This window comes from Bufo bufo, chromosome 4 (assembly GCF_905171765.1).
Source record: "Bufo bufo chromosome 4, aBufBuf1.1, whole genome shotgun sequence".
Lineage (NCBI taxonomy): Eukaryota > Metazoa > Chordata > Amphibia > Anura > Bufonidae > Bufo > Bufo bufo.
This window is the reverse complement of record NC_053392.1, coordinates 273,614,213-273,639,860: the sequence shown is the minus strand read 5'-3', so window position 1 is coordinate 273,639,860 and position 25,648 is coordinate 273,614,213. Positions and strand designations below refer to the sequence as shown.

The 25,648-nt window shown below is 47.2% G+C and overlaps 1 protein-coding gene across 1 annotated transcript in view; it reads right to left on the bottom strand.

Moving 5' to 3' along the window:
• PHF3 (PHD finger protein 3) overlaps positions 1-25,648 on the bottom strand; it is a 90,323-nt gene that overhangs the window by 42,411 nt on the left and 22,264 nt on the right. The window contains exons 5-12 of the mRNA XM_040428622.1: positions 22,108-22,426; positions 21,398-21,575; positions 18,332-18,479; positions 16,553-16,709; positions 16,347-16,463; positions 14,383-14,511; positions 3,178-3,310; positions 167-362 (exon numbers count right to left, since the gene is read on the bottom strand). Of these exons, the coding sequence (XP_040284556.1) occupies positions 167-362; positions 3,178-3,310; positions 14,383-14,511; positions 16,347-16,463; positions 16,553-16,709; positions 18,332-18,479; positions 21,398-21,575; positions 22,108-22,426 (1,377 nt within the window). The remainder of the gene's footprint in view (positions 1-166; positions 363-3,177; positions 3,311-14,382; positions 14,512-16,346; positions 16,464-16,552; positions 16,710-18,331; positions 18,480-21,397; positions 21,576-22,107; positions 22,427-25,648) is intronic.

The following is a 25,648-nucleotide window of genomic DNA, read 5'->3' as shown; positions in this document are numbered from 1 at the left end:
TTCTACAAATGGAATAAAAAAAGTTTACCTGCATCAAGACACAGCTGCTGGGAGTTTTCTTATTTAACAAAAAATATAGACTGGAACAAATGGTCAGTTTCTGATTACACACTTCCTTTAAACATGATAACAAAACACTGTTTGAATCCCATTAAACCACAGTTACCTGGCTGCTGAGAAGAAGGTGTCTTTTGGAGAGTCCGATTTTTCAGTTTCTAACAGGTCTACATCCAGAGAACCAGGCACACTTGAAGCAGTTTCAGTTCCATTATCAGCTTCAGTATCTGACTGCTTATGAATAACATTGGTGGCCAATTTCGCTTTCTTAGGTGACAGATCTTCAGCAGGAGGGGCCATACGGCCTTAAAAAAAATAAAATAATAATAATTATATATATATATATATATATATATATATATATATATATATATATATATATATTTCATTATAGTTAACATGTATATGAGGGCGGGGGGCTGGCTCCTTCTCCCCTCGGCTTCTTCACTTGGCTCCCAGGATGTAAACTTTCGTTTTTCTGCAACCAATTACCGGCCGCAGAGGTAACCTGCTCCCCTTCCGTCATGTAAAATGGTTGCATGACGCAAGAGGCATAGGTCACCGGTGCGGCCAGCGATTGACTGCATCATCATAAAAATGGAAGTTTACATCCTGGAAGCAGAGCAGATAAGCAGAGGCTCGGGAGAGAAGGAGCCAGAACCGGGAAGCAGGTAGGTATCTTTTCCCTTCGCAGGTCTGCCAAAGGTCCACAACCGCTTTAAAACTAAGGAACATAGTCTTATGACTATGATGAACCATTCCTTTATTAGTCCTGTTAGAAGTTATAAATGAATTGCTAGCAGTTTTCAATGAAGATCCAGATGGGTGTTACCAGTTGTTTCAGCATAATCTGCCATTGGCAATGCTGACTGGATAATGTCAGACTGTGCAGGGACACCCCCCAAATGATAACATCCAGTTGGACCTTTATTGCAAACTGCTAGCAATTCATTCATAACTTTCTAGAAGGAATAATTAAGGAATGACACAACACACAATAGATGCTTCAGACAGAATTGTTATTCCATGCAAGTAGTTGCTAACACAGACATGATGAGAGGGGATAGGTCCTGCGGAATGAACTAAACGAATACATGGTGACCCCCTTTTAATTTTTTTTAGTTGCAGATCATCTCATCTGATGTATATTGTACATCAGTAATCCAAGACTCTTCCTACTTGACCAGCTCCGCTCTTGGATTGGCCAGTACTCTTCATTTTAGCCGTGCTGGCCAATACAAGGGTTGCAGTAAGTGTCTTGAGCTTCTAAATGCACAGTCTGCATTAGGCAGTCTGAGAAGTAGTGCGGCCATCTTGGATGAGAGAAGAAGAGCTCAGAAACTGGCAGATCTGCAGCTGAAGAGATGAAAAGCAGGTCACCATGTAATTCTGTTCGTTTTCCAGTCCCTTTAAGGGGATTCTCCCTGTAGAAAGTTATTTCCAGGACCCCCACTGATCCTCAGTGCAGCTTTTTCACTAATGTTCCCTTCACAGTAACATAGTTTGGGGCGAGCAGACGTGTTCTCAGTAGAAAGATTGCAGCTTTCTCCTCCACTGGCAAGCGCTTGTCAGGAAGGACCGATACATCAATTGCTAAATCGGGCCATGGAAAGGGGCCTTCACTGCGCAATCCTCATCTCCCCTGACAGCCATCCGATCCTGGACATTGCAGACATATCTGACTCCTGCCATGTATGGATCGGTCACTCCACGGACACATGTAACATACAAATACGTCACAATGCACTAAGGGGATAAGCAACTTTCTAAACTTTCCTTAAATATGAACGGCTTTAGAAAGCTGGCGGTTTCTGCCATTTACCCAACGGTATACTGCTTCAGGGCTTTCTGCCCTCCCCTTATCTCCACTCCATGTAAGAGATTCAAGCAGAAGGTAGCAGATGGCAAAATAAACTGTTTTAGAGAAGAAGAAGAAGACCAAAAGTCTGCAGGGGAAGAAGTGACAAAGACTGCATAGAGAACGAGGCGAGAAGCCATGATAGAAACCTGTAGGGAGAAGGCGCACACTGGCATCATCAGAGTAGAAAGAGAGCACAATCTACAGGGGAGGGGGTGGGGAGCTCTCAGACAGCAACAGTGTTCAGAGAGGGGAGAGTCCTGTACACAGGGGCAGCAGGGACTGGATCACTGAAAGGGCCATGTTCACATGAGAAAAGTCTGCAGGGGAAGAAGTGACAAAGACTGCATATCAAGGAGGTCTGAAGAAGAATGAAGGAAGTTAGACTGCTGAGCAATCTTTTTTACTCAAAGTAACCCTTGGAAGTACCGGTACTAGTAGGCTTGTACAAAAAATACTACAATACATTGCAGTCAAGTGACCCCAGGAATAGTGCCAGACTGTGCTCCCAGAAAGTATGTGGGAAAAATGTATCTTACTCGCTACCTCAGGTAGTCTGGAGTCTCTTCGAGCCTATGGCCCTGGCAATCTGCACAGGACAAAGCCCAGACCAGACCCGTGGCTTGTGCAGCAAATGGCAAAGCAGAGCGCTCATGGATCCGGCCAAAAGCTGGTTCAGCCATCTGGCTGTGATTTTAAAAAGCGGATGTAAGAGAACCTGGCTTAGGCTACTTTCACACTAGCGTTCGGGGTTCCGCTTGCGAGTTCCGTTTGAAGGGGCTCACAAGCGGCCCCGAACAGATCCGTCCAGCCCTAATGCATTCTGAATGGATGCGGATCCGCTCAGAATGCATCAGTCTGGCTCCGTTTGTCCTCCGCTCCGCTCAGCAGGCGGACACCTGAACGCAGCTTGCAGCGTTCGGGTGTCCGCCTGGCCGTGCGGAGGCAAACGGATCCGTCCAGACTTACAATGTAAGTCAATGGGGACGGATCCGTTTGAAGTTGACACAGTATGGCTCAATTTTCAAACGGATCCGTCTCCCATTTTTTTTTTTGTTCATGGTAATGCAAACGGATCCGTTCTGAACGGATCTAAGCGTTTGCATTATAGGTGCGGATCCGTCTGGGCACATACCAGATGGATCCGACCTAAACGCTAGTGTGAAAGTAGCCTTAACTGGCAGAATTCTTCACCTGATACAGATCTAACATTCATCTGGTTCCTTGACCAAGGTCGGCACAACTTCTACAAAGTAACAAACCTGTGCAGATTTTGCAATTCAGATCAAAGAGATGATTTTTGTGCTGGGCTGTTGTATCTGATGTAGATTCCACAGGATCCTCTTTTTCTTTCTGAACTTCTTCTTCCTTCTCAACTGGTTTTGAAACAGATTCCTGAAACGTAAGACACATAGGGGTACGTTAAATGCAATATCTAGGCTAACAGTAGTTCTGTAATAAGACACTAAGGTATGCCATAAAGACAAAGGTGTGATTGATGCCACCTACCACGCTGTCCATTCAGCTTTGACCAGGCAGAACGTCACCTTGCTTAGGCACTGTGTCTGGCAAACAGCAGATATGCTTAGGGATGTAGCAAATTAATGGTGGGTTCACACGTTATATGCCTCCGTTTGACGTATACGTTACAAAAAAAGGATACAAAAGCGCAGCAATTCACGTTTTTATATCCTTTTTTATAACTATGGTGAACGGATGCCACTGTATGGCATCAGTCCGAGGCATCCATTTAACGTATATGTGTTTTGTATACATTAAAGGGATGGGAAAAACATGATGTAAAGCCACCCTTATAGGAACCAATTCCCTACAGTCTAATGGAGCTGCTCTTTATAGTGACAATGGCTAATGGAGGGGGTACCAAGCAGGGTACCTGCCCTAACTGGTCCGGATGGGACACATCCTCTCAACCGGTTTGACAGCAATATGCCAAGACCAGTATCCCACATCATTTCTGATTTACAGGCCAACAAAAGAGGAATATAACAGGAAGTTGCATATCTCCCAACTGCTTTTTATAAAGCCAATTATACACACAGTTTAACCCCTTAAAGGGATTGCTCCATGACACATCCACAGTATAGGTGACAAGTGTCTTATCGGCAGGGGTTTGACCTGTTTTCCATCGTTTGATTGAAGTGGCAGTCACATATTTGCGCTGTTGCTCCATTCAACTCTATGGGATTAATGAGGATAGCCACACACTTGTACTCGGCTGGGCCTACACCAATTAGACGCGTATCCCCTTTAATGAGGATAGGGGGAAAGAGTCTGTAATGGGTACAACCTTTTAACGCTGCAATTTTTTGGTTTATAGGACAAGATATTTTAGCAATTTTCCACTTATGTTGGTTAAATGACTGACATGCTCAAAGCTATTCCATGCCAGAACCATGGGGAATAGTTTACAACAGGGGGCAGCAACCTTCGGTACTCCAGATGCTGTAAAACTACAACTCCCAGCATGCACGCTTGCTTAGCTGTTCTGGTAACTGTTCTTGAAGTGAAGGAAGCATTCTGGGAGTTGTAGTTTCAGAACAGCTGGAGTACCGGAGGTTGCTGATCCCTGGTTTAGAGAAAAGAGCGGCATGGTGTAAAATGGAACAACGTGCACCCCAAAAATGCACCAATATTTTGCTGTAAATTTTTGTAGTTAACTAAGCCACAAATCGGTGCTGTAAACTGCGCCAGATTTGTCATGTTGTGTATACCACTGTGATTATTGGCATGTTTTCTGAATGCTTTTAAAGAGGATTTTCATATTGATTGCCTATCCACAGGATCCAAATCCCAGAACCCATGCAGACCAGCTATTTGAGGAAGTCGCAATGCTCAGCAGACCCCTGGTGAGTGATGAGGTCTCCTCAAAGCTTACTAAGCACAGTGCCATCCATGTGACAGAGGTTGTGCCTGCTATGGCAGCTCAGCCCCATTCACTTGAATGGGATTGAGCTGCGCCTATAACCTATGGAAGAGGCCTAAGCTCACCATAGCACAGTGACCTCTTCATTCAACTGATCAGTGGGGGCGCTAGAAATCGGACCCCCGCCTATTTGATATTGATGACTGATCCTGAAGATAAGCCATCAATATGAAAATCCCAGAAAAGGAGATTTTTGTGAAACTCACCTGTAAATCTTTTTCTCGTCTTTTCCATTGGGGAACACAGACCATGGGTATAGCTTAGAGATATTACTAGGAGGGACACTATGCAAAAAAGAAGCTCCTCCTCCTCGGGCTATACCCCCAGGCACCTCCAGGAGAACTTCAGTCGTTGCAAAAGCAGTAGGAGAAGGAGAACGGAACACTATGGAAACCATCACACAGCACACCATAAGGCGTAAACCAAAAAAAAAAAAAAAGGGGGCGGGAGCTGTGTCCCCCAATGGAAAAGACGAGAAAAAGATTTTACAGGTGAGTTTCACAAAAATCTCCTTTTCTCGTTCATTCCATTGGGGGACACAGACCATGGGACGTCCCAAAGCAGTCCATGGGGTGGGAAAAAAGAACAAATCCAACACCGCCAGGAATAAACGTCCAGCAGTCAAACAGGAACCACAGCCTGCAATACCCTGCGCCCAAGAACAGCATCAGCCGAGGCCAGAGAGTGTAACTGATAAAACTTTGTGAAAGTATGTAAGGACGACCAAGTGGCCGCCTTACACAACTGGGAAACGGATGCGCGATTGCGTCTAGCCCAGGAAGCTCCCACTGCCCTTGTGGAGTGAGCGGTAATCCGCGACGGCGGAGCCTGGCCACGAGCGCGATAGGCCGCAGCAATAGCGGAACGGATCCACCGCGCCACGGTGACCTTGGAAGCCGCCAGGCCCTTACGAGACCCTTCAGGAATCACAAAGAGAGAGTCTGAACGCCAGAAGGAGGCGGTAGCCCCCAGGTACACCTTCAGAGCCCTGACGACGTCCAGGGAGTGGAGAGCGCATTCCTTGGGGTTCGCCGGAGAAGGACAAAAAGAGGGCAGGACAAGATCCTCGTTAAGGTGGAAGGGAGAAACCACCTTGGGCAAAAAAGAAGGCACTGGTCTGAGCACCACCTTATCCTGGTGAAAGACCAGAAAAGGTTCCCGGCAGGAAAGTGCGGCCAGCTCCGAAACTCGCCTGATGGAGGTTATGGCCACCAGAAAAACTACTTTCCAGGTGAGTAAAAACAGAGAGACCTCCCTCAGAGGCTCAAAAGGCGCCGCCTGAAGGGCGCGCAGAACCAAGTTGAGATCCCAGGGGGGCAAGGGAGGCACATACGGGGGAACAGAATGCGCCACCCCCTGCAGGAAGGTTTTCACAGGTCCCAAAAAAGCAATGGACCTCTGAAAAAAGATAGCCAAAGCAGAAACCTGACCCTTCAAAGAACTGAGCGACAGACCCATGTCGAGGCCGGACTGGAGAAAGGACAGCACCACTGGGACAGAGAAACGTAGGGGCGGGTAGCCCGATTTCTCACAAAAAACCAGGAAGGCCTTCCAGGTGCGATAATAGATCCGTGAAGAAGCCGGCTTCCGAGCCCTGATCATGGTTCTCACCACCGCATCAGAGAAGCCTCTCTTCCTCAGGATGGAGGTCTCAACAGCCACGCCGTTAAACGCAGCTGCCGTGAATTCTGGTGGAAGAGCGACCCCCGAGACAGGAGATCCTCTCTGTCGGGCAGAGGCCACGGAACGTCCGCCAACATACGAGCGACGCTGGAGAACCAGGCGCAGCGAGGCCAATCCGGAGCGACGAGAATGGTTAGTATCCCCTCCACCTCGATCTTGCGCAGCACCTTCGGCAACAGAGGAATCGGAGGGAAGACGTAAAGGAGGCTGAACCGCTGCCATGGAGATACCAGCGCGTCCACCCCGCCCGCCCGCGGGTCTCGAGCGCGGGCTAGATACACCGGCACCTTGTGGTTGAGCCGGGAAGCCATCAAATCTACGTCCGGACGGCCCCATCGGTGGCAGATGTCCCCGAACACCTCCGGATGGAGAGACCACTCTCCCGGATCCACCTTGGTGTGACTCAGAAAATCCGCCGTCCAATTGTCGACTCCCGGGATGTACACTGCCGACAATACTGGAACATGAGACTCCGCCCATAAGAGGATCCTCGCTACTTCCCGCATTACTGCCCGACTGCGGGTCCCGCCCTGATGGTTGACATAAGCCACAGCCGTGGCATTGTCCGACTGAACACGCACCGGGCGAGTCACAAGGAGAGGAGTCGAGTGGGAGAGGGAGTGGAAAATCGCCCTTAATTCCAAAACGCTTATCGGGAGACGGGATTCCTCCGTCGACCAGACACCCTGAACTGTGAGGTTCCGGAGAACACCTCCCCAACCGATGAGGCTGGCGTCGGTGGTGACTATCGTCCAAGAGAACGGAAGGAAGGACTTTCCTGACGATAGGTTCAGGGAAGACTGCCACCAAGGGAGAGACGCTCGAACTTGCCGGGACAGACGAACAGGAGTGTCTAGACCCCGAGGGTTCTTGTTCCAGAGGGCAAGGATCATCTGTTGTAGCGGACGAGTGTGAAATTGGGCGTACGGAATCGCCTCGAAAGAGGAGACCATAAGGCCCAGCACCCGCATGCACTCCCGAATGGTGGGACGTGGAGAGCGTAGAAGGAGCACCACTGCCAGACGAATCTGGGAAGCCTTGGAATCCGGAAGAAACACCCGAGAAATCGAGGTGTCCAAGATCATCCGCAGGAACGAGAGTCTCTGGGAGGGGTGCAGAAAGGACTTGGGGAGATTGATCAGCCACCCGAACCGTTCCAGGGATTGAACCGTGATTCGGACGCTGGCCTCGGCCTGTGGAAGAGACGGAGCTTTTATCAAGATGTCGTCTAGGTATGGTAACAAAGAGATGCCCCTGGTGCGAAGAAGCGCCATGAGAGGCGCCAGAATCTTTGTAAAAACTCGAGGGGCGGTCGCCAACCCAAAAGGTAGGGCGACGAACTGGTAATGACGCCCCCCTATGGCAAAGCGCAGAAAGCGATGGTGGGACTCTGCAATAGGGACGTGCAAGTAGGCGTCTTGAATGTCCACAGACGCGAGAAATTCTCCTGGAAGCAGAGAAGCAATAACGGAGCGAAGGGACTCCATGCGAAACTTCCGCACCCGTAGAAACTTGTTGAGAAGTTTTAGATCCAAGATCAGACGCACTGACCCCTCCTTCTTTGGAACAACGAACAGGTTTGAGTAAAAACCTGTCCCTTGCTCTTCTGGGGGAACGGGGGAAATGACACCACGGTCCAGAAGAGAGGAGACCGCAAAAAAGAGGTCCGAGGCCCTGGCCGGATCCCCCGGAACGCGAGAAGGGAAAAAACGTTCCGGCGGACTGGACGCGAACTCCAACTTGTAACCGGACGTCACCACTTCCAGAGCCCAGGCGTCCTGAACGTGAGCCCTCCAAACCTGTTGAAAGGAGAGCAGACGGCCCCCCACCACGAGGGGTGGGGGCACCCCTTCATGCGGAGGGTTGCTTGGGAGCAGGAGGACGGGCTGACTGCGCCCGAGGCCGCCAAGAGGGCTGGGGCTTGAAGAAAGGCTTTTTGCGGGAGTCCTGGGATCCCCCTGCTGATGAGGATGACGGCGTCCTGGCAGTGGAGAAGCGACGAAAGGACTGGCCCCGGAAACCTGAAGGCCGAGACCGAAAGGGACGCTTGGTCCTGGGCTGGGGTAGATGAGTGCTCTTGCCCCCAGTTGCGGCAGAAATGAATTCATCTAGTTGAGCCCCAAAGAGCCTGGATCCTTCAAAGGGAAGGTTAGCGAGGGAACGCTTGGATGAGGCATCAGCATCCCACACCTTCAACCAGACCTCCCTGCGCTGAATGACCAAGAGGGCCGAAATACGGGCAAAGAGGGAGCCGATGTCCATTGAAGCCTCACAGAGATATTTAGAAGCTTGAGACATCTGGATGATAAAATCCAGAGTATCTGCAGAGGCGTCCTGCACTGACAGATCCTGGTGGTGGCGCTGCAACCACGTCGTAAGGGCTCTGGCGACCCAAGCCGACGCAAAGGCCGGTCGCAGGGAAGCGCCCGCCAGGGAGAAGATGGACTTGGAAAGTGAATCCAACCGTCTGTCCACCGCATCCTGCAGAGAGGAACCGTCTAGGACGGGAAGGGCCGTGTTATTGGCTAACCTGGCCACCGGAGGATCTACCTTAGGGGAAGAAGTCCACTTTTCCACTGTGTCAGCTGGAAAAGGATAAAGCGTATCCATACGCTTGGTGGCCGAAAATTTTTGATTAGGTCGATCCCAAGCTTTTGATATGACCGCAGTGAATTCCTCATGAATAGGGAACACAGCGGACTCCTGCTTCTTGGGTGGAAAAAGGGAGAACTCCCGACTAGTGGAGGGAGGAGAATCCCCTTGTATATTAAAAGTGTCACGGACAGCTGCCACCAACTCGGTTACCATGGTGGAAAGCTTAGGCAGGGATTCCCGCTCAGTGACTTCGTCCGATCCAGACAATTCCCCATCGGATTTGCGCTCCCTGAGAGGGGGAGAGTCAACCGGGCATGCCTCAAGGCGAGGGGGAGAAGCGGAGTCATCCGAGGAGGAATGCTGCCGCTCACGCTGCCTTTTAGAAGTCAGACGCCCTCTGTGAGAGTCACTGAGAGGGGATGGAGTGGTGGATGCCACTGGGGTAGTAGCCGCCATGCGCTCCATGAAGGACATGGCTGCCTTGGCAACTAAGGCCAGATCAGCTGCCGCATTAGACATGGCGGAGGCCCAGGCGGGTACCGCTGGTTCCGCAGGGGCAGAGGGAGGACCGGGCTGAGCAAGAGAAGGAGGCTGATCCTGTCCAGGAGCAGGGCATGCGTCACAGGAACCAGTGACAGAAAAAGGCATAAGGCATATCTTACATGACCCCAGTGGAGCCTGAGAGGAAGCCTTGGAAGACTTAGGGGCCCCAGGTTTAGGCATGATGGATTCCAAATGTAAACAGATTTCCTACCAGGTTGCTGCAATTCCTACCACCCAGGCAACAGCAGAAGTCTCCGGTCACCGAGAACTGAGGAGCTACACGGCCGCAATCCAGCAGAGTCTCCGGCGTAGGGAGAGAGACAGAGCGGGACGCCGACGCTCCGCCCCCCTTGAACGCGTCATTGCGGCGTGAAATAAGCGCGCGCGCGATTTAAAATACACCCCTTCGCCTGATACGGCACAGCAGGGTTTATATACGAAGGAGAGGGTCCGGCGGGAGCTGCAGAGAGCGCAGCGGCCATAGTCTAAGTGAATCAGGAATACACCATCTGCAGAGGCGTCCTGCCTCTGCCGATACCAAGTTGCTGTTGAACTGTAGGCAGGTAGGAAAAGCATAAGGAATCATCAGCCCTACCCAGAAGGCCCCCTCCCATAGAAAAAAATGCCCTCAGCAGGTCCTTTTCTAGCTCACCCAGGCGGCCTCAGAGCGCCAGACAGACGACATGAAAAGAGGGGGGAGGGGAGAGAGAGGAGGGAGATTGAAGCAGGCAATACTTATCTGCTCAGCAAGCTCCCTCGATGTCCAGACCAGCAGGGATTCACCTCTTCAGACATCTGACCCCAACCTAGGAGAACAGTGCTCTGGTGGAGGGTAGGCAGCAGGTGTCCCAGCAGCTGGTGGGATGCCAGAGCTAAAATGTCGAGCCTGGATCCACTTTTCTTCTGTGGGGGCATGGGAGGTAGCCAGGAACCTTCAGAAGACCGTGGCAGACACTCCACAGGGGCCAGGAAAGCGCAATGCTGACCTGCGTCCCCATCTGAAAACAGAAAATAACAAACAGGAGAAGAATAAGCGTCAACCTCCTTGAACGGACACTAAGCAAAGACTGAAGTTCTCCTGGAGGTGCCTGGGGGTATAGCCCGAGGAGGAGGAGCTTCTTTTTTTGCATAGTGTCCCTCCTAGTAATATCTCTAAGCTATACCCATGGTCTGTGTCCCCCAATGGAATGAACGAGAAAGCCCCTTTAAAATTAGGCAATCTGAAAATATGTCAATAATCACATATACAGGGAGTGCAGAATTATTAGGCAAGTTGTATTTTTGAGGATTAATTTTATTATTGAACAACAACCATGTTCTCAATGAACCCAAAAAACTCATTAATATCAAAGCTGAATATTTTTGGAAGTAGTTTTTAGTTTGTTTTTAGTTTTAGCTATTTTAGGGGGATATCTGTGTGTGCAGGTGACTATTACTGTGCATAATTATTAGGCAACTTAACAAAAAACAAATATATACCCATTTCAATCATTTATTTTTACCAGTGAAACCAATATAACATCTCAACATTCACAAATATACATTTCTGACATTCAAAAACAAAACAAAAACAAAACAGTGACCAATATAGCCACCTTTCTTTGCAAGGACACTCAAAAGCCTGCCATCCATGGATTCTGTCAGTGTTTTGATCTGTTCACCATCAACATTACGTGCAGCAGCAACCACAGCCTCCCAGACACTGTTCAGAGAGGTGTACTGTTTTCCCTCCTTGTAAATCTCACATTTGATGATGGACCACAGGTTCTCAATGGGGTTCAGATCAGGTGAACAAGGAGGCCATGCCATTAGATTTTCTTCTTTTATACCCTTTCTTGCCAGCCACGCTGTGGAGTACTTGGACGCGTGTGATGGAGCATTGTCCTGCATGAAAATCATGTTTTTCTTGAAGGATGCAGACTTCTTCCTGTACCACTGCTTGAAGAAGGTGTCTTCCAGAAACTGGCAGTAGGACTGGGAGTTGAGCTTGACTCCATCTTCATCCCGAAAAGGCCCCACAAGCTCATCTTTGATGATACCAGCCCAAACCAGTACTCCACCTCCACCTTGCTGGCGTCTGAGTCGGACTGGAGCTCTCTGCCCTTTACCAATCCAGCCACGGGCCCATCCATCTGGCCCATCAAGACTCACTCTCATTTCATCAGTCCATAAAACCTTAGAAAAATCAGTCTTGAGATATTTCTTGGCCCAGTCTTGACGTTTCAGCTTGTGTGTCTTGTTCAGTGGTGGTCGTCTTTCAGCCTTTCTTACCTTGGCCATGTCTCTGAGTATTGCACACCTTGTGCTTTTGGGCACTCCAGTGATGTTGCAGCTCTGAAATATGGCCAAACTGGTGGCAAGTGGCATCTTGGCAGCTGCACGCTTGACTTTTCTCAGTTCATGGGCAGTTATTTTGCGCCTTGGTTTTTCCACACGCTTCTTGCGACCCTGTTGACTATTTTGAATGAAACGCTTGATTGTTCGATGATCACGCTTCAGAAGCTTTGCAATTTTAAGAGTGCTGCATCCCTCTGCAAGATATCTCACTATCTATTTTTGACTTTTCTGAGCCTGTCAAGTCCTTCTTTTGACCCATTTTGCCAAAGGAAAGGAAGTTGCCTAATAATTATGCACACCTAATATAGGGTGTTGATGTCATTAGACCACACCCCTTCTCATTACAGAGATGCACATCACCTAATATGCTTAATTGGTAGTAGGCTTTCGAGCCTATACAGCTTGGAGTAAGACAACATGCATAAAGAGGATGATGTGGTCAAAATACTCATTTGCCTAATAATTCTGCACGCAGTGTATATAGTCACACTATATGAGAATACTACATTCATTTAGCTCTGTGAGGGCTTATTTTTTTGCTGGATCAGTTGTCATTATCATTGATTCTATTTTGGGGTACATATGACTTTTTGATCACTTTTTATATAGTTTTTTGGAAAGAACGATAAAGAAAAGGCAGCAACTCTGCCATTGCCTTTTGGGTTTTATTACAGGGTTACCCGCATCTTGGGGGGGGGGGGGGGGGAATCATGTTTTTGAGTCGCCAAAGAGCATTACATTTTTTAAAAATTTTATGACAATGGTCTTGAGCGAGGGCTTGTTTTTTGCGGGATGATGTGACATTTTCATTGGTACCATTCTAGGGTACATATATATTTTTTGATCCCTTGAAATTATGATTTTTGGGGACAAGGGGACCAAAGCATGGCTGTTCTGCCACAGTTTTTTGTTTTTTTTAAGGTTTTAAGCACCGTGTATACAGACAGGGTGTGCTGCTTTTTTGTCTTTTAAAGGGGACCTGTAACCTCTACTGACATGTGTTTTACTAATTAAATGTGGAGAATCTGTCATGCCATTCCTTTATTATTATTCCCGCTAGAACTTATGAATGAATTTCCAGCAATTAAAGTCCAGATGGGAGTTAACAATTTGGGGAGGGGGGGGTCTCCCTGCAGAGTCAGACACCAGTGGCACTGATTGGATAGTGTTGGACTGTGCAGGGACACAGGCCCAAATGCAAACACCCACCTCGATCTTCATCGCAAACTGCCAATAATTTATTTATAACTTCCAGCAAGAATAATCAAGGAAAAGCACAGCATAGTCCTAAGAAAAGAGGTATTACAAGGCGGATGCAAGTAGCTGTTAAACCAGTCTTGAGGAGAGGCTAAATACAACAGGCCTTATTAATGCCATTTTGTTCTGGTTTTTCCCACTAACTGCAATGGAGAAAACACAAAGATATGAAAAAAAAAACAGATCAGTGGTATAACTTAACTAAAGCTCCAAGGCATAAAAAGAGCAAGTGCGTTTTTCACGCAACGCAGGCCCCATAGAAGTGAATAGGGCTGCGTGAAAATCGCAAGCATCCGCGGTGCGATTTTCACGCACGGTTGCTAGGTGATGATCGGGATGGAGACCCGATCTTTATTATTTTCCCATATAACATGGTTATAAGGGAAAATAATAGCATTCTGAATACAGAATGCATAGTACAATAGCGCTGGAGGGGTTAAAAAATAAATAAATTTAACTCGCCTTAATCCACTTGCTCGCGCAGTCGGCATCTCTTCTGTCTTCATCTTTGCTGTGTACAGGAAAAGGACCTGTGGTGATGTCACTCCGGTCATCACATGATCCATCACCATGGTAAAAAGATCATGTGATTGACCATGTGATGACCGGAGTGACGTCACCACAGGTCCTTTTCCTGTACACAGCAAAGAAGAGAAGCCGGGCTGCGCGAGCAAGTGGATTAAGGGGAGTTAAAAAAAATATATTTTTTTTTTTTAACCCCTCCAGCGCTATTTTAGTATGCATTCTGTATTCAGAATGCTATTATTTTCCCTTATAACCATGTTATAAGGGAAAATAATACAATCTACAGAACACCGATCCCAAGCCCGAACTTCTGTGAAGAAGTTCGGATTTGGGTACCAAACATGGCGATTTTTCTCACGCGCGTGCAAAACGCATTACAATGTTTTGCACTCGCGCGGAAAAATCGTGCATGTTCCCGCAACGCACCCGCACCTTTTCCCGCAACGCCTGTGTGAAAGAGGCCTTATTGTATGTGGTTTCCCACAGAAGCAGCTCTGGTAATAAGTGCAAACTTGTATAGTAACAAAATACTGAAACAATGAATAAACTAAAAACTTGAGCAGAAGTGGAAAGACAGATGTACCTCCGTGTCCATGGCTTCTGGTTCTTTCATAGGAGCATCAGTTTCTATTTCAATCTCCCCTTTATGTGTAATTTTGGTGATTGGACGCCGCTCAACTTCACGCTGTTCTTTTTCAATCATTTCAATGGTCTAAAAAGAGAAAAAAAAAGAGTAAACCTAAGAACTGCTGCAAGATCACTCGGAACTTCGGATATTAATGCATGACGAAAATGCAAAAATGGCAGCTACAGACGACTGGATAATTCATTCGATTATTGTAACCAGATTGCTTCTATAGTCATGTCACGTGCCCCAGCATCATCATAAGGTAATTTACTGCAAGCTACATCCAGACCACTGTATTTTGGGTCCGTGTTCAATCTGGATTTTTTGCGAATTGCATGCGGACCAATTCATTTCTATGGGGTTGCAAAAAATTAGGACAGCACGCGAATAACCTCATCTAACCGTTCTTCAAATTATAGAAGTGGTCCTATTATTGTCCATTTTGCAGACAAGAATAGGTATTTCTATTAGACGTCCAGAGGAAAGTGTGGTATGCACAGAGCTGGTGTCCGTATTTTGTGGACAGCAAAATACATATGGCTGTGTGATTGTAGCCTAAACCTGCCTGAAATCTGTCTGTCCAAGTGAAACCTGAAGACCTACATACATAAAAGCATACAAACTACCGATCTATTCAACTCTATGGTAGTATCAGAGAAAGCAAAGCATTGTAGTTGGCTCCTAATCTGCAGCCCCATAGAGTTGAACAGAGCATGAACACACGTGTGACTGCTACTCCATTCACCCTGGCAACACCCTGATCATTGGGGTCCCAGCAGTTGGACACCACTGATCAGAAACGTATCCCTTAGGGTCCATTCACACGTCCGCAAATGGGTCCGCATCCGTTCCGCAATTTTGCGGAACGGGTGCAGACCCATTCATTCTCTATGGGGACAGAAAAGATGCGGACAGCACAAAGTGTGCTGTCCGCATCCGCATTTCCGGGCCGCGGCTCTGCAAAAAATAGAACATGTCCTATTTCTTCAGTTCTATGGGGGGGGTGCCGGCCGGGTGTATTGCGGATCCACAATACACCACGGACGTGTGAATGGACCCTTATCCCAAGGATAGCGTTCTTAATTTTTCCATCGATGTAGCCGTTTTCATGGGAAGAGCTGTATTTTTCCAATAGCAACATTTTGGGGCACATAGAAGGAAAATGAGGAAAAAAAACTGCAATTCTGGCATTTATTTTTGTGTTTTAGGTTTATGCCATTCACTGGGCAGCATAAATAACATGTTATATTTCTTCTGTGAGTTGGTGCGATTATAGTCTTATATTCTTTTTTTGCAGGATGGCTGAAATTTTTTAATAGTACCATTTTGGGGTACACGTAAACAATTTTTTTTATTTTTTGGGAGGGATAGGGGAAAAAGAAAGCAATTCCACAGTTTTCTTGCTTTTTACATTGTTCACTGTGCATTTTAACTTTATCATACAGGTGCTTAAGATTGTGACAATATCGCAATACCATATACTGTGTGCTTTTTTTAAACACTTGGAAAAAAAAATCTAGAAATATACAGTATTTTTTTGCTTTATAAGACACACTTTTCCCACCCAAAATAGAGGAAATTTGTCAGTGCGTCTTATAAAGCGAATTATAAAGGAATTACAAGTATGCAGGAGGCTCCGGGAGCAGTGAGTGAAGTGCTGCGCTGGCTGTACTCAATGCTCCCGGGCGCCGTGCTATACTGTCCTGACTGTGTGCACACATTATGACTTGACATTGTACACAGTCAGGTCACAGTGCAGCGCAGGCCTGGAGAAGACTAGGAAGAGTGACTGCAGGAGAAAATGCCAGACCTGAGGATCTGATATGGGGGAAGGCCCTTGTTCTTAGCACCATGGCTGTTACTGACCGTGGTACCTAGGGGATTAATGAAGTAGCAGGTAATTAAGGCCGCCATCTTACATGTCTATTTTCTCTTTGCCTCCATGCTGCCAACTCTCTTGAGGCCAATTCCTCCGGGGTCATCTTGATCAGATGTTCAGGCGTGATGTCTCCTTTGAGTACTCTCTTGTAAAGTACCTGGAAAAGCAAAATGAAAACCCAATGTACACGTGGCTATGTAAATAGAGAAGAGAGGCTTCAATTGCTTAGATTATATAGAAACTTACGTTGTTTTTAGGATCCTTCAAATTAAACATTAAGCTTCTGTACTTATTTTTGTATTTGGCGTCTGCATCGCGGTAAAATGAAAACAGCTCCTTTTCGATCTTGGCTGATACTTTTGTAGCTCTTTCTTCAGGAATCTTTGAGTTAGACTCTGAAAGCCTAATAAAAAAAATCTATAAATGTCCGATTGTTCGCTGAACCTCAAATGGAGAATTTGCATTTGGTAATTGTTATAACATGTCTACAGTATTCCATGTAACGGTACTTTCACACTAGCGATTTTGTTTTCCGGTATTGAGTTCCGTCCTCGGGGCTCAATACCGGAAAAAAACTGATCAGTTTTATCCTAATGCATTCTGAATGGAGAGCATTCTGTTCAGGATGCATCAGTTCAGTTCCTTTTATGTTTTTTGGCTGGAGAAAATACCGCAGCATGCTGCGGTTTTATCTCCGGCCAAAAATCATCAACACTTGCCGGAAACAGAACATGCTGCTTAACTGTTTCCATAGTTCTAACCACCTCAGGCGCCGGAGCTGGGTCTATAATTTATAGCAGATTCTACGGATAAATGTCAGAAATGTTTGAGATGGAAATGCCCCTCTAAGTCCTGCTTTCCCCTCCCACCTTGTAACAAGATATATTCAACTGCCATCCAACTAACAGCATGTAGAAGTCTGTGCATGAGCAAAGAGGAGGCGCTATGGACAACGTCTCACACACAGCCACTATTACAATAGACAGGGCGTGCCGCAGGCTTAGGGCAGCGATTCGGCTGCTGATTTTCATATCTACAGTATGCCAATTATACTCCAGGATTGCCATACCTCTCGCCCTTTACAGTGCAGAGGGTTCTTCTGAACTCACCCCATCTGCTCCTCATGCAGGTTTTCCTTCTCCATGCCCAATGGGTCTTATACGTGAATGTATTGTACTATCACTTGTAGCAGCATTTTGGTGGGATCTGCGATAAATCTACCGCGATTTTCATAAATCGCTGACTTCTGACGCTGTGCTCCCACGAACCAGCTGGAAAATGCATCGTGAGGACTCCTAAGATCACCCACATAATGGAGAGGACTCAAAGAGGAGTTCTAGTGCGCTGGTTTGTGGGAGCACAGAGTCAGAATGCAAGCGAGTATGCATCAGATATGGCCCCAATACTCTTACTCTGGCCATCAGATATGGCCCCAATACTCTGGCCATCAGATATGGCCCCAATACTCTGGCCATCAGATATGGCCCCAATACTCTGGCCATCAGATATGGCCCCAATACTCTGGCCATCAGATATGGCCCCAATACTCTGGCCATCAGATATGGCCCCAATACTCTGGCCATCAGATATGGCCCCAATACTCTGGCCATCAGATATGGCCCCAATACTCTGGCCATCAGATATGGCCCCAATACTCTGGCCATCAGATATGGCCCCAATACTCTGGCCATCAGATATGGCCCCAATACTCTGGCCATCAGATATGGCCCCAATACTCTGGCCATCAGATATGGCCCCAATACTCTGGCCATCAGATATGGCCCCAATACTCTGGCCATCAGATATGGCCCCAATACTCTGGCCATCCGATATGGCCCCAATACTCTGGCCATCAGATATGGCCCCAATACTCTGGCCATCCGATATGGCCCCAATACTCTGGCCATCAGATATGACCCCAATACACTGGGCATCAGATATTACCTCAATACTCTGGGCATCAGATATTACCTCTATACTCTGTGCATCAGATATTACCTCAATACTCTGGGCATCAGATATTACCTCTTTATTAGAATATCTTTCAGAGAGTGGCGGACGCTTTGTCTTATTTGCTCCACAGATGGTTTTGGTGTAGACGGGGAGGTAACACCAGATGATGACCCTTTCTTTTCCAGTTTCCTTTTTTTCGTGTCTATCTTTTCAGTAACAGCTGTATTAAAAATCAGTGAAATATGTTAAGTGTTACTTTGACAGCATTACAAGACCTATCGTTCCATATATCCATCTACGTGTATCAGGGCTTCTACTTCACAAGCCTGTAGGAGAGAAAACCTGTCTTTGCCTAGCGATGTTTCATTGACAATGGTAGGAAGAGAAAGGTGGCCTAGGGAGGCTGGCTACCGGGCAGTAAGCAGCGGACAGACAGGAAAGCGGTATAGCCCATTAACCCCTTACTAATAGGAATACATTGCCTAGATATTCTTAGTTGGAGAGCCACTGGAAATCATGTAACATTTGCAGTGCTCCAGACAAAAAAAAATGACCAGGAGCCATTGGCTCCTAAACGAAAAAATATAGGAGCCAAATTACATTTTTTAGTCGCCAAATTTAAAATGCATATAATTTTTTTAAAAAAGGACTTTGAGTAGATGAGACGCAGGTGCACTACATATAGGAGAATACAGCACCACATGCCTCTCACATCCAGGGACATTTTCTGGGGGACAAGGTGACTAAAAATGGCGAATTGCCTGGTTTAGTTTTTTTTTCTTTTACGGCCTTTACCGAGCGGAAATATTTTTAAATATTTTAATAGCTCACACTTTTTGGGACGTGGCGATATGTAATATGTTTATTCTTTATTGTTTGTAAATTTTATATGTAAAACTGGGCAGGGGGCCATTTAAACTTTTAGTATATTGGTGTTTTTTTGTTTAGTTTTTTTTTTACTTTTTATTTAATAACCATTTCTTCCCTTAGGGACTAGAACCTGGATCTTTTCTTCCCTTGTGCTATTCACCCTGATAGAGCTCTATCAGGGTGAATAGGACCTCACACATCTCTCTGCTGCCCTGTGCTCTGTCAGCAGGGAGCTGAACATGGCAGACAGGGCTTCAATAGCGTCCTGGCTGCCATGGTAACGATCTGAGCCCCAGCAGTGTAATCTGCCACTGCCACCAATGAAAGGGATGGGACCCTGTGGCCACTATATAACAATGGGGGGGGGGGGGGGGGGGGGGCGACGACTTGTGGCCAGTGATAATGGGGGGGGGGGGGAGGGGCGCACTGCACCCCCAATGAATGTTTAAAGAGGACCTTTCGTGGGTCCAAAGAATAAGAACTTATCAGCAGGCTGCATAGAGCGGCGCCCAGGGATCTAAGTGCACTTACTATTATTCCTGGGCGCCGCTCCGTTCGTCCGCTGTGGCCCCCGGTATTTTCAGCATTCAGAGCAAGGAGGAGGAGGAGACGCCAGTGTCTCTCCTTCTCCCTGACAGCAACGCTGTCCAATCACAGCGCAGAGCTCAGAGCCAGGGAGGTTTTTTTTCTCCCTGGCTCTGAGTTCTGAGCTGTGATTGGACAGCGCTGCTGTTATGGAGACGGAGAGACACTGGCGTCTCCTCCTCCTTCCTCTGAATGCTGAAAATACCGGGGGCCACAGCGGGTGAACGGAGCGGCGCCCAGGAATAATAGTAAGTGCACTTAGATCCCTGGGCGCCGCTCTATGCAGCTACTAAGTTCATATTCTTTGTTCCCACGAAAGGTCTTACAATTGTCTGCAGCGGTATCAGAGACCCGGCACCTGGCCTCAATAACAGGGCATGCGATCTGGGGCACCTGAGGGGTTAATGGCCGCGGATCGCATGCCCTGTTATTGAGGCCGGGTGCCGGGTCTGCGATACCGCTGCCTATACTTATGTTTTACATTCATTGGTGGCGCAGTGGCGACAGCTCCTCCCCTCCTCCTCCCTGCTATATCCCCATTGGTGGTAGTGGCGGCCGCGTCACAGTGGGGAGGGAGGTTACTCCTTCCTTCTCCACTGTGCGGTGTGCTACTGAAGAGAACGTAGGCTGCGCAGGATCGCGGCGGTACAGTCGCAAATGGCGACAAGTCTAAAAAGTCTTGTCGCCATCTGCAAATTTTAAGGCGCATTGGTGACCGTTTTGGTCGCCATCTGGAGCCCTGATTTGGCATTAACACTTTCATTGCCAAGGGTATATCCAATTCATTCTGACTTTAAATGGCTCCAACTGGTAGAATATTGGGACTAAAGCTTATTTATTTTTATTAATATTGCTACTCTGGTTCCTGAAATGAGCCCCCCAAGCTGTACAAAGGGAGAGACGACAGTAACAGCGAATTTTCTGTATGATGTCCCCTTCTCTTGCACATTGAGAATAAGCACTCATGCACACGACTGCATGTTTGGTCCACATCCGATTTGCTAATTCATTTCAATGGGGGGGGGGGGGGGGGGAGACAGAACACATCCTATTCTGGTCCGTTTTGCAGTTAGCGACTTTTTCAAGCCACAATAACGGGCTGGTCACTAAGGGGTTAATTGATAATGTAACATAGACATCTCTATACTCTATAGCCCCATTCACACTTACATTGGAATCCTGACATTTTCTGGAGTTTACCCGGGGGGGCTGTATGTGAGAACGCACACATCCGCGATATCTGTCCTGGACTTTACCCAGACTTTCTCCCCAGAGCCCTAGTACTAACTCCGGGTTATGTCCAAGTGAGCAGTAAATGTTCCTGCCCCTTGTCTAGGCACCTGGAACATTTCCTCTGTAGTGTAGAGACATGGAAAATCTCTGGGTTGATAGCTACATGTGTACAAGGCCAACTCTGGTAAATCTCCGGACCTGATAATCTGGAAATATTCTATGTTAGAAACGTATAATGGAGAGCTTTGTCGTGAGTGCCACTGTACCCCCTTACCACCCAGTGACTGGCCGAGTGGACAATGTCTATGTGAGAAGGTTCATGAAGCACAGACCAGAGGAGAACTGATTTATCACTACTGATTATTTTATGGCCTTCTGAACCTATAAAAAAAATACCCAAAAAATTGCAGAACAAGCCTTTGTACAGATACATGTCTGATCTCGGTTTACCAGGCTTTATAGTCTTTTCATCATGAGTTGAAGTTGTTGCCGGATCCTTTGAAGGCTTTTCACGTCTTTCGTCTGACACCCGGTGGACTGCTGTGGCAGAACCCTTGCGATTAAAAGTCTGCTGTCTCTTAATATCGGCATCCTTGTTTTCGGTGGAATGCCTGGTATCTCCAGAGACCTAAGAGTAAAAATACTTTCATGTTTTAACTGCTAAAGGTGGAAACACTACACAGCGAAGTGGGTTAACCCACCCAGTTATCCCAGTAATTCCCAAGGGGGTTCACCTACACGTTCTTGTAACCGTATTTGTGACATGAACACATCTTGCTTGAGTATCAAGAAATTAAAGGGTTTGTACGGAATGAGAAAAACAGGGCTGCTTTCTTACAAAAACAGCGGCGCTCCTGTGCATGGCTTTTATCAGGTATTGCAGCTTAGCTCTACTGAAGTGAGGGAGGCTGATCTGCAATACCGCAAACCCTGTGGAGATGTGTGGCACTGGTTTTCTGAGTCAGTACAACCCCTTTACTTACCTGGTGCTCATGGTCTGTGTGTTCACCACATGTCCACATACAGACATGTTCTCTCACAGCTGCTGCACTCAGGAACCCATTTTTTTTTACGGACAGGGAACTGACTCCCCAATCCAGATGATGCAAGAGGATCAAACATGAAACCATACAAGATAAAAGCCAGATGGTCATGGTTACCTTTTTGGAAATCTTAACTTTGTGTTCCTTGTTTTTCATGGCATCATCATTTGGCTTCGATCTGTCTAGTGGTAAGGTATGACTTTCTGTGCTCATGGATTTCTCACTTTCCAAAGCTTTGGGATCTTGGTGGAAATCGGTTTTCTGATTATCACTAGAAACATCTGTTTCCGTATTATCCATGGTTTCTTCTTCTGCACAGCACTTAGCACATATGTATTCTTTATCATCCACTTCCATTTGCTGTGCTTGAGTGAGGTTTAAGCCAACACATTCGCCGTGGAACCAGTCATCGCATCTTCCACAACCCACCATGAACCTGAAGAATGAAAAGCGATCTCATAAGGAAAGGGCATTAAGGATGCAACTCAAACTGCAAGACGGCACCATCCATCCTGCCTTGTGTAATGCAGGTGAACACCACCGGTACAGCTCTCTCCATTCCCTTCAAATCAATCAGCGTGCCAAATACAGCCGTTTATTATTCCAAATAGCGCTTTCATATTCCACACGCTATTTTAACGTGAGTTCACACATTGAGTTTCTTTTTCTGCAGGTAGATCCACATGCAGATTTAATTATAGATTTTGGTACAGACAGAGTCGTGGACTTAACTCGTTGCAATAATCCACAGCAGAAATTTTAGGCTAGGTCGACACTGGTCACACGACAGCTGTTGCAGCCATGATCGCGGTGATCCCATAGAAATGCACGGGATTGCCGCGGCAGTCGCAAGAAATCAAACACGGCTGGATTTCTTGCTACTGCTGCGGCGATTCCATTAATTTCTTAGGGATCGCCGCTACTTAGCGATCCTGGCCGCGACAGTGTAGCCCTAGCCTTACACTGACTAAGGCTACTTTCACACCTGCGTTCAGGGCTCCGCTTGTGAGTTCCGTTTGAAGGCTCTCACAAGCGGCCCCGAACGCATCCGTACTGCCCTAATGCATTCTGAGTGGATGCGGATCCGCTCAGAATGCATCAGTCTGGCTCCGTTTGTCCTCCGCTCCGCTCAGCAGGCGGACACCTGAACGCAGCTTGCAGCGTTCGGCTGTCCGCCTGGCCGTGCGGAGGCAAACGGATCCGTCCAGACTTACAATGTAAGTCAATGGGGACGGATCCGTTTGAAGTTGACACAATATGGCTCAATTTTCAAACGGATCCGTCCCCCATTGACTTTCAATGTAAAGTCAAAACGGATCCGTTTGCATTATCATGAACAAAAAAAAATAAAAAATTATTTTTATTTTTTATTCATGGTAACGCAAACGGATCCGTTCTGAATGGATCTAAGCGTTTGCATATAGGTGCGGATCCGTCTGTGCAGATACCAGACGGATCCGACCTAAACGCAGGTGTGAAAGTAGCCTTAACTGGGTTTGTTAAACCGCAGTCACTAACATAGTTCTGTACTTTGTTGGGGAATTTCAGGGCGGATTCTGCAAACAAACGTGCTGTGTATGAACTCGTCAATCCTGTTTCCCATAGGGTGTGTTCACACGACCGTACAGATTTTTTGGAGCACAAAGCACAGATCCGCAAAAAATACGGAGGACATCCGCGTCGTATCATTTATTTATTTTTTTGCGGATCTATTAACAATGCCTATCCTTGTCCGCCAAACGGACAAGAACTGGACATGTTTTATGTTTTTTTAGGGCTACGGAACAGACATACGGATGCGGACAGCACACAGAGCCATTGAAGTGAATGGCTCTGCATCCTATCCACAAAAAATGTGGATCAGATGCAGACCAAAAATACGATTGTGTGAATGCACCCTTACTCTCTTTTGCCTTTTTTAAAAAATTTGGATAACCCCTTTAACCTATATGAACTTAAAGGGAACCTGTCACCAGGATTTTGTGCATAGAGCTGGGGACATGGGCTGCTAGATGGCCACTAGCACATCTGCAATACCCAGTCCCCATAGCTCTCTGTGCTTTTATTGTGTTAAAAACCCGTTTTGATCCATATGCAAATGAACCTGATATGTGTCCTGTTTCCGGAGATGAGTCCAGCGGAAGGGAGCCCAGCACCGCCCCGCGTCCTCCGAATCTCCTCCTTGCTGGCTGACGTCACAGAGCTGGAGCGCCGAAGTCTCTCGATGCGCGAGCTAGCGCATGCGTAGTTCGTTCCCTGTGCTGATGCCAGCACAGGGAATGAACATGATGCCGACACTGCGCATGCGCTAGCTCGCGCATCGCGAGATTTCGGCGCTCCAGCTCTGTGACGTCAGCCAGCAAGGAGGAGATTCGGAGGACGCGGGGCGGTGCTGGGCTCCTTTCCGCTAGACTCATCTCCGGACACAGGACACATATCAGGTTCATTTGCATATGGATCAAAACGTTTTTTTAACACAATAAAAGCACACAGAGCTATGGGGACCGGGTATTGCAGATGTGCTAGCGGCCATCTAGAAGCCCATGTCCCCAGCTCTGTGCACAAAATCCTGATGACAGGTTCCCTTTAACAGGTAGTTTACTAATAATTGTCAGCATGAACATGCATAAAAACAGCAGGCATACATAATTGTTTTTCCACGTTCTAGATTATTTTTTATTTTTGCTGAAATGCTCAAAAATGTACTGAATTAGCTTAGCCCCTTTCAGACGAGCGGGTTGCATACTGTGGACTTGCGGCCTGAGTATGCAACAGCTTCCGTCCTGACCTCCCAGCACTGCCGGGGTCACATAGCATTATATTGATTTATGATGCTATGCAACCCTTACAGTTATAAAATGTATTGGATAACACTGACATAATGCTGTCAGTGTTATACAATTCCAGATCTCTAAGGGTTACATAGCATCATAAATCAATATGATGCTATGTGAACCCGTCAGTGCTGGGAGGTCAGGACGGGAGCTGTTGCATACTCAAGCTGCGAGTCCGGAGCATGACACTCGCACGTCTGAAAGGGGCTAAAGTCCATCAGTGGCTAAGACACTCATCTCAGCACCTAGAAATTAAGGAGCAAAATCAAAACTCAGCATTCTTACATGTAAAATAAAAAAGCAATTATGGTAGATTTAGATGAGTGGATAATCGTTTAGGGCTAACGACAATTGCATTTAGCGGCTTTTAGGGTCATTTATCAAACTGGTATAAAGTAGAACTGGCTTAGTTGCCCATAGCAACCAGATTCCACCTTTCATTTTCCAAAGGAGCTGTCAAAAATGAAAGGCGGAATCTGATTGGTTGCTATGGGCAACTAAGCCAGTTCTACTGTACACCAGTTTGGAAAATGACCCCATTAAGGCTCTATTCAGATGTCCGCAAATGGGTCTGCATCCGTTACGCAATATCGGGAACGGGTGCGGACCCATTCATTCTCAATGGGGCAGAACGGGATGCGGAGAGCACACTATGTGCTCTCCACATCCGCATTTCCGGAGCGCGGCCCCGAACTTCCGGGACGCGACTCCGCAAAAAAATAGAACATGTCCTATTCTTGTCTGCAATTGCAGTGGCAGTTCTATGGGGGGCTCCGGCCAGGTGTATTGCGGATCCGCAATACACCACGGACGTGTGAATGGAC